Below are 14,508 nucleotides of genomic sequence, written 5' to 3' on the forward strand. Positions count from 1 at the left end.
GGCTGACGGGAAAGTGGTAGGAAGGGCGAGGCAGAGAGCTCGCCCGGGCAGCCGCCCTCGGGAGGCTCCATCGCCGCCCTGCGGGCCAGGGCCTCGCCGAGGCAGCAGAGAACCGAAAGGCCTAACGGTGGGGCCAAAGCGACAAACCCTACGGAGAAGTGGGGTGTGTTAAAGCACACCTGAGCCACGGAGGAGCCTGAGCAAGGCGAGGAGCTGCATCCACCCGTGCTGCTCCGTGCGGAGCGAGGCCCTTTGTTGGAGGCCCTCCGTGCGGAGGAAGGCCCTGTTGCAGTGAGACGTTCTCCGTAGTCTATTGCCTGTGCCACGAGCTGACCGCTCCTGTCAGCTGTGATTAAAAAAAAAAAAAAACAAACCACACAACACAACAAAAGAGCAGCCCCTTTTACTGTCTCCGTCCCTGTTAGGATGAGCTGCCGTTCTGAGTTACTGCTCCCCGTGCCACTGGGCTCTGAGGACCAGGGAGCAACGGCGTTTTGGGAACCCCCCCTTTCAGCTGGTATGCGATGGGACTGAACTGCTCCGTGTGATTGGGCATCTGGAGACAGTTGTGTGTCAGAACACAAAAATCTTACTTGTACTGAAAGCCGCAAGCGCTGGAAAGACTTGTACGTGCATTAATTACCACGGATAGTCCATCACTGGCCCCGGGCAGGGCGTAACTTCGAGATACCGTTCCAGGTTGTCCTCATGTCCGGGGGCTGATCTGTAAAAGTCGGATGTGTTGGGTGCTGTAAATTAGCTAATCTCGAAATTAGTTTTACCTGAACACCCACTCTTCAAAAATAAAAGTATACAGCCTCTTCGTGCTCGTGTCTCACCATTGATTTGAAATGTGTAGTATGTATTCATAATATGTGCATTTGTATTCATAAAGTAAGAAAATTAAATTCAGTTGCTGAAAATGAGACAAACAGAAACAAAAAAGAACCAATGCAGTGGTAAAATAAACCTTACCTACCAAAACGTGGCATTCACCACCTTTCTCGCTCACCTCTTTGAAAAAGAGTAAATGCAGTTCCACAGGACGTATACATTCGGCTTCTTTTCAAATGGAAAGCCTCCTGTTCGCAAGATACAATTAGTTTTCCAAATAGGAGGTTACTTGAGCCGCGGGTTCGCCAGGATACATCCCCCTACAATCCTGTTAACATTAAAGCAGATCGTCTACTGAGGTGTTGTCAAGTGGATTGCCACAGGCTAACTAAAATACAATAATAATAAAATTGACTTGTGTGCGAGAACAAGGTATAGGAGTAAGCAGCTCACCAGGTGAGCGAGGACGGGGGATTTGGGCTGCTGCGGGAGCCCTCTTCTTGAATCACAGGATAATTTTGCCTAGAAGGCACCGTGGGAGGCCACCCACTCTGGCACCCCGCTCACCGAGACACCAACATGGGTCATGCTCCGAGGGCTCCGTCCCTGCAGTTTGTCTGGGCCAGTTTGCTACAGCGGTGCAGTAACTAACCGATACTAATTACAGCCGATTTGGGTTAAAATTAATGGGGGTTTTGCTATTTCTCTTCTCATCTTCCTCCCAGCTCATCTACTTCAATTTAAGGTGACACACTTGTAGCATGCGACAAGAGTATTTAAGCAAAACCAGAAAAACTAACAATCTTTTTTTTTTTTCCTTCCTTTGTACCCCGTAGTGGAGACATTATTAATTTGCAACCTGTGCACCACTTGCGTCTATAGAAATAACACCCAGATGGATGTCAAAGTCAAAAGAGGAGAGCAGGGCATCAACCACCTTTCCCATTTACTCCACTTAAAATCTCCCTAGGAAACCAGAGAAGGAGCAGCGGTTTTGTCTAACCTTTGGTTTGGTTCATTTCTTACTATCTTTAAGAAGCAATTACTTCTAAAGGTGGTCCTTAAAGTAGGAAGAGCAGCGGTTTGGCAGTGCAGCATAGGGACGATATGCGCAGGGACTGGTGCAGCGGCAGAGGCCGGGAAACCCACCGAGGGTGGTGGTGCTGTCACCGGCAGAAGAACGGCATCGCTAATTGATGAGACATCTCAGCCGAGAGGAGCTGTACAGATGCAGATAAAACATTCGTTTGATTTGGCTTGAAAATGGAAACTAGTGTCAAAATTTAAAATGAAGCTTTGGCAGCACCCGAGCGACGGACAGACTGGATCGGGAAGGTGAATGGTGATGGTGAAAGAGGCTGCGGCTGTTTGCATGTACATTTACCTGGTGTAATGCCAACAGGAATACATGGCTAAAAACCACCCAAAAACCCGCTCCACGTGGCACTGAGCCGCTCACAAAGCAGACTGCCGTTGCAGAAGTCCACCCAGTGCTGCCGAAGGGGAGCGGTGCAGCCCCAGCGTGTTCTTGTGCGTACAGAGTCGCTTTTAATTCAATTAGAGTCTTCCATTACTGAGGAAATAAATGTGGGAGGAAACAAAGGACAGACGCAGAGAAGCAAAACAGGGGTAGAAGTAGGAGATATATGCTTACTGCGTCTTGTTTGGCTCCATGGGGCTTTAGAAGGGCTGTCATATATCATGACATTTATTATTTCTGCCATGGACTAGGATGAGAAGTCCATTACAATATCGATCATTGTACTCTGCTCAACTCTACGCTATGTAATACTCAGCATAGCTGAAAAAGCTTACAAGTGATTTAGAAATAGCTGTACAGGGAGAATTGAGGAAGAAATCGGAGTCAACATGGTTTCCCTTAATGGAATTCTCTTTTTAGTAAGCTTTTACGAAAGTTAGGAAATTGCATTTTAAACACGGTTAAAGCCACAGCACAGTTGCAGTCGAGCAATCAGAAGCTACAGACACAATAAAGATTTCCTATGCGATCTTAATTTACAGGCTGACATAATGACATAATTTTCAGCTGCGTTGCCACGTAGCTGTCACGTAACACCTTCACCGGGCTCCTCCTCCTCTCACTGGTCAATAATTTCTTCCCCGATGAACTCGGGGCCAAAATCTTAAAAGACATCAAACCGCTTACCCTTCTGTGACATCAAAAAGGCTAATTTCAAACCTGAAAATCCAAATATTTCAATTTAACCTGCAATAAGGGAGGATGGCAATCATGGGGTGGGGCAGCACAAGGGAGGCGCTAGCTGTTATCGTTGATGTAGCGTTAGCGGTACCTGGCAGCGGGAGCAGGACGCCGTTCCGGCATTGCAGCAGCAGCGAGGACAGAGCTGTCCTGGAGCCGGTAGATCATCTCAGGATCTCAGGCCGACCTGTGCCCTAAACGCAGAGCTGCTGCACGAGTGAGAGCTCCGCTGCCCCGCGGGGTTGCTTGGAGAAGACTTGTCCTCGAGGTTATAATTTCCTTCCTCTTCCTGGTGGGTCTGCAGCCAGCTCTGGACAGGGAGATGTGATGGAAAACCATCCTTACCTGTCTGTCTTCTTTCTTACCTGCAGTCTGCTTTTTACTGCTGATCCAGCCGTGGGTGGACGCTAGAAGTTCTCTTCATCGTCCTTCTTTAATGTGCTGTCTGTTCCATCCCCAGCTTTGCCTGTAACACGTTATTCACGCAGAGCAGCAGGAAGGTCTGCATCAGAAGATCCTTCAGCACTGGGGAAAGCCGCATACTGGGAGAGGAGCCAAGGGAGGCTAATGACCTGGCTTGTGCTCTCGTGGCAGCACGTGCTGGTGCTGCTCCATCTCTTCTATGTTCTTGCATATAGCTTTCAGGGGACCCTTCTCATGTTAGGGCCCGATTTCAGACATTCATCCCTAAAAGGGAGGAATGACAGACCAGCCAGGATGTCCACAAGGAAGGCACTTGGGTATCACACTGATGGTAAGAAACAAAGCTACACAGCTAGATTACACCAGGTGTGAGTGTCATAACAATAAAACTTGAGGTAGCCTGAAATCTTATCTTTTTTTCTTCTTTTTTGTTTTGTTTTGTTGTGTTTTTTTTTTTTCTCCTTAAATACACTGAATCATACCAACAGGTACAGGATCTAAACGTCTGGTATGAATGATCAAGCCTTGAGTACGGGATAATTAGTTCTGATTTAGAAATAATACAATGTGTATCTGAATATAGGTGCTTTAACAAAAAGAGATCAAAATCGTATTCTTGGTTTCTTTGCACGCAGCTGAGGTTCAGATATGGCTCTACCCATGGCCAAACGGTGGTACTAGCCTGGGGCTCAGCCAAGCGTTTGCAGTAGCGAGCAGTAAAAGTTGGATTTTTGTGGTGACTCGGACCATATCAACAGGTCAGGGACCAGGTTACGCACTAGGGTCAGGGCTCTGAGTGTGACGGGAGCGGGATGTTGGAGTACCTGGGTTGGCATGGCCACGCTTTGGGGAGGGAAGGAAGAAAGCAGACAGGGTGTAAAAAGGATGCTTCTCCCGTGGAGTTCTATGACCTGGTGCAGGGATGAGCTGTCTCTGCTTGCCCACCTTGGTGCTGGACGTGGGCTAGAGACATAGCTTTAAAGAGAAGAGGGAAAAACTGTTTACCAGGTGTTACCAAGGGGAAATAGTATCCTAAACATTTTCACTAGCCCTTGCCAATATTCAGGACAATCCTTACCAAACAAAGGCCTCGGTCCTTAAACAGGATATAATCAGCAGATAAACTGAATTCTACCAACTTCTGTATATTGTGTACATACACTGCTTTGCGGCAAGCAACATTTTAGGTGAAGGATCTCATTGGCACTCCCAGGTGCTGTTTCCTCCCTGGGAAGCATGACTCCAGCGCATGTCTTACGCACTGATTGCGTCTCCGCCTGTGCTGTCTTCTGAATTTTTTTTCCTAGAAAAAATTGCCCCCAAAAGTCGGCATACACATACTTTCTGTGCCCTGATGGTCCCAAGGGTGAGACCAACTCCCACTAAAAGTTTGGAGATGGTGGGGCTGAGATGGCTCAGGCAGGACCATGTCGGTGAAGAGCTCCATAAGCCATGGGCATGTAAAGCTGGCAAGGCAGACTACACATAACCGTCTCGGCTGCTCTGCTGCAGTGATGCCAGATGCCCTTGCCCCATGAGCTTGGCTACAATGCCTCCTCCTGGAATATCATTTGCTGTTCTACACTACTACTGTACCTGCTGCCAGCCCACAGCACTCCTCTGCTTGTTAAACCCAGTGAACTTGATCCCCAAATGATGCTCTGCATTGCTGCTGACGTGCATGAGCTCTGCTGACCACCTGCGGGTGACCAAGGCCGTGGAGATGGGGGACAATACGTGGTACTCTGCATAAAGTAGCCTGTTCTGGTGGACATTTTTCACACCTACTTCTTCTGCAGTACAGACTTTAAAATCTCCTCCCGCGTGCCTCATGGGTCCCGCAGGCTCTGGGAAGGGCAGAGCTAAGGCCACGTCGTGGGGCCACAGCACACACTCGTCCAATTCCTGATTTTCCGGTGTTTGTTGTACTCCTTTGTCTCTGTAGCTTCACTGTCAGAACCTGAAGTGCAGCTTCATTTGGTGTTTGGGAAGCACATAAGATGCTCTCGGTCAACCATAATTTTGGGCAGATGCTCTGGGTACCAGTGCAGGAGAGAGATTCCCTCTTCTGAGAGCTGTCTGTTCTCATTTCAAGATCAACAGCACCATCTAGTGACCCCAAATCAGCTTCCTACAGACCTGTCTGCCTCTTCTCCCACACAGCGTACACTCCTCGGGGTCTCCCAGGTGAGGTTTGTCGGTCTGTGCCTACCTACACCTTTCCTGCTAGAGGGTCGCTTACTGGAAGGTCTTGCATGGTGGAGGCTGAGGGCACTCAGCCACAGTCACAGACCTCTGAGCTGGGATGGGACGATCCAAATTATCTCGCAGGCCAAGAAACATCACCGAGCTGTGTGCCAGACCCCGTTTGGCTCAATGAGAATCTTTTCTGCCTTCCTGGGCACCTCTCACAGCTTCCACCTTCAAAAGAAAACTGTTCAGGGAAAGAAGATAATCCTCCCTTAGCCTTCCCCTTGGTCCTCTGCCGTCTTTGACCTTGCTCACATGTCGGGTAAGGACCTCAAGCACACCAGTCAAAGGTTGTGTTTTGTCCCCGAGATCCCACTGGTGTACATAGCTGATAATACAGATGTCAGGAGCATCAAAAGCATGGCCAACATGGTCTCTCAACTTAAAGCAGCAGGTAGACAGGCAGCTCCACCTCTCCAGCATACAGTCAGCCCTTCTGTTCCACTCCCCATCACCCCTCCCTGCAAAAACACCACAAAAATAAAAATCTGCAGGGCCCGCACACAAACCAGGAGAGGCCAATGTCTCCTTATCATCCCAGCTCCTGCAGTGCTGCATTTCACCCTCTCCACAACACTCCGCATGCTGGGTGTAAAGACAGAAGGACGGCGCGTTGACAGCATTATCATTTTGTGCCTCTTTTTTACCCAACCAGGACGATTTCAACCCTCTCTACTTCCCTTCTGCATTCTCTCAGTTGCTTGACTCTTCATCAGCCCACCTTGCAGGCTGAGGATGCTGCAGGGAAGGAAACGAAAGGACCCCAAGTTTTTGACTGCTCACAGTAAGGAATTTTGATGCATCAAGTGCCTCCTCTGGTGTCAAGGTCATGGCCAGGAAAACCATACTAAGTGCGATATATGTGGCGAGCTCTTATATTTCTGTTTGCTCATTAGGCTGAAACAGGTCCATGTTTCCAGCTTGTGTTAGAGGCCGGGAGTCTGGAGCCATGTGGTTACACACAAGGGTCTGGATTGCAGCTCTCAAGTTTGCAGAGACAAACCTGGGAGAGGTCTTTCAAAAAAAAACCGCTTCGGAGTCATGAAAACGAACGAGATGGGTGTTTAAAGCCATCCCCATAAATCCGTTTCTTTCCTGGGCTTTACTAAGCTTATCTAATGTAAGCAATAGTATTAAACCATTCTGCATTCAGGGTTCTATTTGCCCGGCTGGGGTAGCGGCACGGGGTTTTTTAGCATCGCAGCAGCATTCCGGGGTGGTTTACTGGCTCCTGCACACAAAACATCCTCAGTTCACCTTACATGCTTATACATACAGATGCTTATATGCGTATAGGCTTCTGGAGGCTTTTGGACAAAGGTATTTACTGAACAAATGAACATTTTCAAACTACAGTTGTGAAAATTTTACAGATGAAACAATGGGCTCTGGTCTGATCTCTGATCACAAATGTGACTTTAGAGATGTAATACACAGCTCTGTGATCTGTCTGAAGCACTGCAAAGGTCAAAAAATCAAACTGAATGTTAGGAATCACTGGGAGAGAAACAGAAAATCTCATTAGGTCAGTGTATGAGTGCAGGGTACAACTACATCTTGACTACTATAGGTAGCAATAGCCCTGTTGTGAAGAAACACAAAATAAAGGGCTATTCAATAACAAGAAGCATGGAGAACGAGAAACAACTGTCTGCTGTCTCTCCTCATACAAGAAATAGCGGGCATAAAATGAAACATGTAGGTGGCAGATTAAATAAAAAAAAAACCCAAAAACAAGGCGGCAGCAGATCCTCACCCGACACGTTGCATAGCTGTGGAGGTCACTGCCACAGGATGCTGGGGACACCAAAACTTGACCTGCATCGGACACACGTGAAAAAGAAAAATCAGTCAAGGCGGGGGGAGACACAAAACAACTTTCTCTGGCTCAAGAATTCCGTGAACAGCTTGGGAAGATGTGCTGGGGAAAATGTCTCTGGAATCTTAACCCGCTCTCATAGGTCTCTTCCAGTCCCCATTGGCAGCCAGACAGCGGCTGGCTGAGCAGCGCACCTGACCCAAACGGGGAGGAGGGGATGTCGCTTCTCAAAATAACATCGAACTTCCTTTACAAGAAAGAGGATTTCCAGCTTCCTCAGGAAGAAAGAGACGATTTTTCAACACTGCTTCAATTTCATCTAAAATTTGGAAGTCTGAGTGCTGAGAGCAACCTCAAGATGAGAGTTCCCATCTGTCTCGTACTGCACTTTTCAGGCTTCACTCTCTATTTGCAAGTCTTTAACAACCTTCTGCGGAGCTCTTTGCCAAGATCCTCGCTTTGTTTTGTTAAATATAAACGTTAACTGGTCTGCTACAACCAGATGTACTGCACACATCTCAGCAGCTCCCTGCTGCTGCCAGGTTGAGCCCATCACTTTAATTTTCCTTGGTCGCAGTGCCTTTTAACGTTTAATTACAAAGCAGCACTCGTCAGTCACTCTCCTTATCGTCTGCCATTTCCGTCACCTCAGCAAGAGCCCAGAACCCCTCCAGCTTCTTCGCCAGCAGAGTTTCGAGGTGGGAAGGTCTGTCCCAGGAACGCCTTTAATAGCTAGCTGTTGACAGATCAATTAGCGCTTGGCACTCCTGGAGTTAGTGTCACTCACGTGCTGTCACTGTGTTACGCTCACTTGCAGCATGGTTCCTCGCTCTTGTACGTTCCCATCCAGCAAACGCTCCTGGCACGTGGTGGGGACACCTCCCGTGGGCATCCCTCAGAGCAAGCAGCACGTGGATACGCTGGAGCTGAGCGGGAGACCGGGTGGGTGAGCTCAACAGGGTGTCCACAGTGGTGTCCCTCTGTGCTCCGTCACGGTCCACCAACCAGTTGCATCAGACCCAATCTCAACGGAAGCAGTTGCAATTAGGTGCAAACCCACAATGTGTGTATCAGCTGTAAGGAAGCAGACATCAACTGAGGGGTTCCCAGACACCCACTTGTTAGACCTGGCGTGCCTTATCGTTACCTGCTGCCAGCATCTGAGGTCCCTGCAGAGCCGTGGTACCTCCACTGGTCCTCCCAGCACCATCCTGTAACGTGCCTGCTCCTCCCTGCAGTGCAGAAGGGTTGCGTAGCCTCTGGTCCACAGGGGCTCCACTGGTTTTGTTTTACAAGACATAGCATCCTTGTAGTCATGTTGCCAAAACAAATAGATCTTAAGGAAAAAAAAAAAAAAAAGAAGAAATGAAAAAAGGGATCAGATAGAAATGTCATTGGTCAGTGTAAGAGCCTCATCCTCTCGGTATCTTAAATCCACAGGGCATCGAGCAAGGATTATTTTTGGCTCATTATTTCTTGTTCATAAATTGGAAATCTGGGATGAGTTCTGCAGCCGTGCTCGTGCAGCGAGGCTCACCACCCTTGGTGGCACCAGCCCTAGAGGAGTGTCACCACCCAGACAAGCTACTTCTCAAAATCAACCCAAAAACCCACACTCCAGCTATTTTTCTCATCAACACGCGACCATTTTCACCATGGTTTGGGGCTCTGATCTTGCCGTCAGGTGGGCAGAGCCCTTCGTTAACTAACGCAATGTCGGGGCAGCTCCCAGGGTACTCAAGCTCAGCTCATGTCAGTGCCTTTGCAGGATGGGGACTTGCATTTGGATCTGGTTCCCCCTCGTAGGAAACGCGAAGCAAGAGGGATGAATAAACCGAAGTGCTACGTGCGAGTGGATTTTTGTCAAGAGGAAAGAGGTGTGAGGGAGGGCGATGCGTTGGAGACGTCTGTACACCAGAGGGCACTCTGAAATTGCAGATGTCGAAGTGGAAAATTTATCAAATTATTGGGGCTGGAAAATGATCTAAGATAGGAGGAGTGGGGATTTCACCTGTAAACAAAGACTTTTTAGCCTTTATGCCACCACGTAAGGGTGACTTTAAAATATCAAAGCCTATGTTAGAGAAACAGAATATTTTGAATATTTTGGTTTTGAACATCAAAAAAGCATTTTTGAAGTTTTGAAACCAGCATCAGTCCTTGCAGTGTTTCAGTTTTGGCTTGATTTACCTGTCATTTACGAAGGTATAACTTAGCAGCAACTTTGCTGGAGTCAGACCCATTTCATCAACATTATTATCTGGCCTTTGGGGTATCTTAAGCTGTTACGGATGACTCTTCTTTTCTGTCAAAAACCAAACTTCACGGTGCCATCATCTCTCCTGGAAAGCTATGGAAATCCGGGCACCCAAATTAGGCAGGAGATTCCTTTGGGTAGAACCCCTGTGCTCTCCAAGCAGCCCCGAATAAATCAATGCCCACGATGGCAGGGATTGTGGCAGCCGGACCTTTGCTGGCGATCTCGCTGCTGGAAGGCAAAAGCAAACACGTGGAGGAGCAGATTAGCTGGGTAAAGCCCCCGCTTCCAGCCCTGGAAGCGCTCCCCTGGGGCACACGGCATTGCCACCCTCGGCTCTGCCGACAGATTTCTCCTCTAGCGTGAGGAGTACAGTACTTTCACCAGCGTTAGCATTTAAGATGATTTCCTGCTTGCAGTCTAACCCCCTAACCGTGTAACAGCAAACCCCAAAAGGATGGGTATTGGGTATCAAACCCCAAAAGGAGAGGTATTGGGTAACAAACCCCAAAAGGATGGGTTTGGGGTAACAAACCCAAAAAAGGATGATATCTGCAGGAAAGTGCCGGACTGCCCGATGGGTTCGGGTGAGCCCCGGAGCAGGTCGAAACCCGCAGGTTTCCTGGCGAAGGGAATCCTGGAGGTGGAGGGATCTCTCTAAGTCAGTCCGAGGATCCCAGCTCAATAACAGAGAGACAGATAATAGCATTTGAAGACTATCTTCTCCAATTCAATTGTATTGATTCATTGCCTGTCCAATGAAGCCATCAAGTGTACAAAATGGTTAATCTTATATTTATTTTTTTTTTCCTGCTGTCTGCTCAGAGGAGTGAAGTTGTAAACACAGACCCACGCAAGGAGGGTGGCAGAGGCGGAGGGGTGGGGCAGATATTTGACTTTTTCAAGGCAGATGCTGCGGTGCACCTATGCAAAGCGAATCCCGTTCTAGCACGGGGCAAAGGAAGGACACAAGCTCCTTCCAGCTGCGAAGCTGCTCCACCTGAACGGTTTGGACTCGCTGACAAATGGCGCTGGCGTCACTGCACTGGCCCAACCTGGAGAGCCGGCGGGAGCATCGGCGTGGGCAGCGTGGGCAGAGGTTACCCCAGCGCTGCCCCACCAGCCCCCAAACCCAGCTGGGGGCCGCGGGGCTACCTCCCTCCTGGTGGCACAGGGGGCTTAGCAAGGCCCATCTGACCTGCAGGACTTACCAAATTCAAAGCCCTACCCGTCTAAGTGAGGGAAACTATGCCAGCCCATACCTGCAGACCTAAAACCCGCAGGAGAGATCGCTGCTGTTGGAAACGCACCATTTCGAAATAGAGGGTGGCACGTCCGGCTGGGGCGAGCGGGTCCCCGGCTCCGGCGCTGGGCAGCTGGGAGGGAAGGAAAACTATTATTTTTTTTTAAAAAAAAAAAAGTATTTTCTTTCAAAATGTACATTTGCAATTAAAGGCTAAGTATGCTGTATATTTTATTAATGATGTGGGATAGGGAGGCATTTTAAAGCTGTCTTTTGTTTTGCTGATATTTTTTTTGGAGGAGGAGGGGAAGGAATTAAAATGGAAAGCTTAACACTTATAATTTCAAAAATTTGGCTTATATTTTAGGTTCTGGTAACATGCAATTACAGGCACTTAGAAAGAATTCCCTTTTTTATACTATGCCCTAGAGCATAAAATTAAGAGGCCAATTCAGGCTTTGTACTGCTTTCAGAGGCAGTTTGCTTCAGCATAGATCAACATGGAGACTGACTGTCGCCTTTCTATTGAATTAGGTCTATATTTTTGACAAGTATGGCAGCAGTATCATCACTTTAATCACCAACAATCCATTGTGTCTCTTTATGCTAATAAATAAAACATTCTGTGTTAAATATTTCCCAGTAAGCACTTGAAGACCTGCAATCACCACTCCTTCTATATGTTCCCAAGTAAAATAATATAATGGTAATAAAATCAAATGATGTCTAGGAGTTTTATAGACAACTAATAGCAGTTATTGCGAAGTGCACATCAGATACCAATTGAAGGTTACATTTCTCTTTAATATAATATAGCATGCATATTTCACTAACTGTCTCTGTATATGAAATGAATTAAACAATATGATGATATAGGTCAAAAACGGAGTTCTTTAGGAGAGGCCTTTAGGCAGAAGAGTTTTACTGGAGCTGTGTGTTAAGAGTGGGAGCCTCTGGAGCGCTGGATGCCAAACCTGGGAAAATCATCCCAAGTTACAGAGAAATTGCCAGACAAACCTCCTGCCCTTCCCGGCCAGCCTGTACCCTCCTGAGGGCAGGGCCACCCCTCTCCATGCACTGGGGCTTTGCTCGAGGGGTTGGTGGTGGCAAGGGCCTCCCAAACCAGCACAGAAATGGCCGGGAGGGACCCCCAGCCCATCATCCTGGCCTCTGTTCTGGAGGTCTAAGACCAGCTCCTGGGGTCGGTCTCTTCTCCCAAGGAACAGGACAAGAGGAAATGGCCTCTAGTTGCGCCAAGGGAGGTTTAGATCAGATATTGGGAAAAATTTCTTCTCCAAAAGGGTTGTCAGACATTGTAAGAGGCTGCCCAGGGAAGTGGTTGAGTTGCCATCCCCGGAGGTATTTAAAAGACGTGTAGACGTGGTGCTGAGGGACATGGTTTAGTGGTGGGTTTGGCAGTGTTGAGTTAACGGTTGCACTCAATGATCTTAAAGGTCCCTTCCAACCAAAACGATTATATGATTCTCTTCTATAAACATAATTGCAAAGCAGAAATGTCAGGCTTAGGAGAAACACAACCAGATCCACAGCGAGCAAATGAAGGCACCCACGCAACCCGCCACCCCCCGTCCGGCGGAGCTCTGCCAGCAGCTCGGCCAGGGCTCAGGGCCGGGCTCCCGCAGCGTCCCGCGGCCACCAGGGACACAGGGTGTACCCCATGGGGTCCACGGCCCTGCTGACCCCCCCTGCTCCCACCACCCAGCTTACCCTAGACTCCTTGCTCCTCGCCCGTGCCAGGGCTGTGCAAGCCCTGCAGCCCCCTTTGCCGCTGGACCCGCTCCCGCACCGGCACCGCGCCACAGCGTGGGAGCCCCCGCCGCGGCTCCGAAAACACGCCTTGTCCTCTATCTCCCCGATTTCCCTGGCTGTGTTCCCACACTTCACTCCGGAGCGTTGGAGTCACCCTAAAGAAACCCTCCCTAAACTTCACATCAGCCTGTCGAGAGATTTTCCCCATCCCCGTTACTAATATACCTAATATATTCAGGGGGCCTCGCCTCAGTGAACACGAATTGTAAACCATTTCTCTAATCCCCTCAACAATACCCTTCCCCAAACCTTTTTTTCTATCTTAATTAGATATTCTATCCCTTTGGTTTAAAATAGTATTTAATTTCACTTAATGATTTCAACAAAAAATATTAGGATTCCCCAAACAGACATGTTCCCTCTGAATTCTCTCATTCTTTTTTCAAGGGCTTCAGTTTCATCTTTTTGTTGCTTTGTCAAAACACAGCTAATTGACTGTCCTAAAAGTACAATTTTAGTAATTTCTCTCAATGAAGCATCGCCGCCTCCTCTATTAACACTGCCTAATTGGACTTTGAATCCCCAGCCAGCGACTTCACCCATGCTATGGGCCCGGATCACTGCAACAGTAAATATCAGCATCCCAGTTAAATGTAGGTTGGCTCACATTCCCCCAAAATTGGCTTTCTGCTCCTCAGAGTACAATCTGATGTAATATTACATTAACCATTTATTTATTTATCTTTTTTTTTTTTTTTTTCGAGGGGAATTGGAGGAAGGGAGGAGAAGCTGAAGCGCAGATCTGCATTTCGTCTCCTCGGTAAAAGCGCGTTTGCTCCCCGGCGCCGGGGAGAAGGGAGCGCTGCGGATCCGCGGAGCCTGGGGGAGCCTTTACAGCCTCCCAGCCGCCGTTTCCAACTTTGTTTCTAACAGCTCCAACTCCAGAGGGCACGCCAGGTAAGGGGAGGGTAGCCCCCAGCCCCGGGGGCCCCACGGCTCCGCAGGGGTACCCGCCACCCCCTCCCCAGCACATCACCCGGAGATAGATCCCAGGACAACTCTGCTGTGGGCAGCGGAGACCATTTCCCATTTTTTCCCCCTCCTTCCCCAAAATACACGCTGCGTGGCACGTGGCTTTCAACCATCGAAGACCCCGGTACGTAGCGGAGGGGCCGGGAAGGTTGAGTGGCCGTGCCACACCGCATGCGGCAGCAAATCACCCCCGGTGTTATCTGCAGTGGCTCTAATTATCTTACAGCATCTGCTATTAAAACGCAAGCAGCAGGCCAAGCGACAAGTAGAAAACAGAAACAGAACTCCTCGTTGATGCCTGTAACAGGCACCAAAGGCATATAACTCTGCATAATTGCTAATTGTTATTACGATTGCAGTTGATGCCAGAATTGCCCAGAGATGCCTCTCTTGCTGCCGGCTTCCTGCGGGATTCAGGATGGGCGCTGAATCCCACCAGGACCGCGGCAGAGACATCTCCCCGCCGGCGATGGAGGGCGAAGCCCCCCCGCCACCCTGCCGACCCGTTGCATGCAACGCGCCGACTGCGAAAATTGCAAGGGACAAAGTTGACTGCAAGTTCTGAGCGCGAGATCAAAGCGCCGGAGGATTTCCAAGGGACCGGCCTTTGAAGCCCCGAGCGGCAGACAAAGGCCTCCCCGCCACGCCCCCCCCCGGCC

The 14,508-nt window shown here is 48.9% G+C and overlaps 1 protein-coding gene across 1 annotated transcript in view; it reads right to left on the reverse strand.

Moving 5' to 3' along the window:
* The window catches only part of NPM1 (nucleophosmin (nucleolar phosphoprotein B23, numatrin)), a 13,676-nt gene extending 13,605 nt beyond the window's left edge, over positions 1-71 (reverse strand). The window contains 1 exon segment of the mRNA XM_009880750.1: positions 8-71. Coding sequence (XP_009879052.1) covers positions 8-71 — 64 coding nt within the window.
* Positions 72-14,508: the final 14,437 nt, after the last annotated feature.

Source organism: Charadrius vociferus, unplaced genomic scaffold, assembly GCF_000708025.1.
Source record: "Charadrius vociferus isolate BGI_N301 unplaced genomic scaffold, ASM70802v2 scaffold822, whole genome shotgun sequence".
Lineage (NCBI taxonomy): Eukaryota > Metazoa > Chordata > Aves > Charadriiformes > Charadriidae > Charadrius > Charadrius vociferus.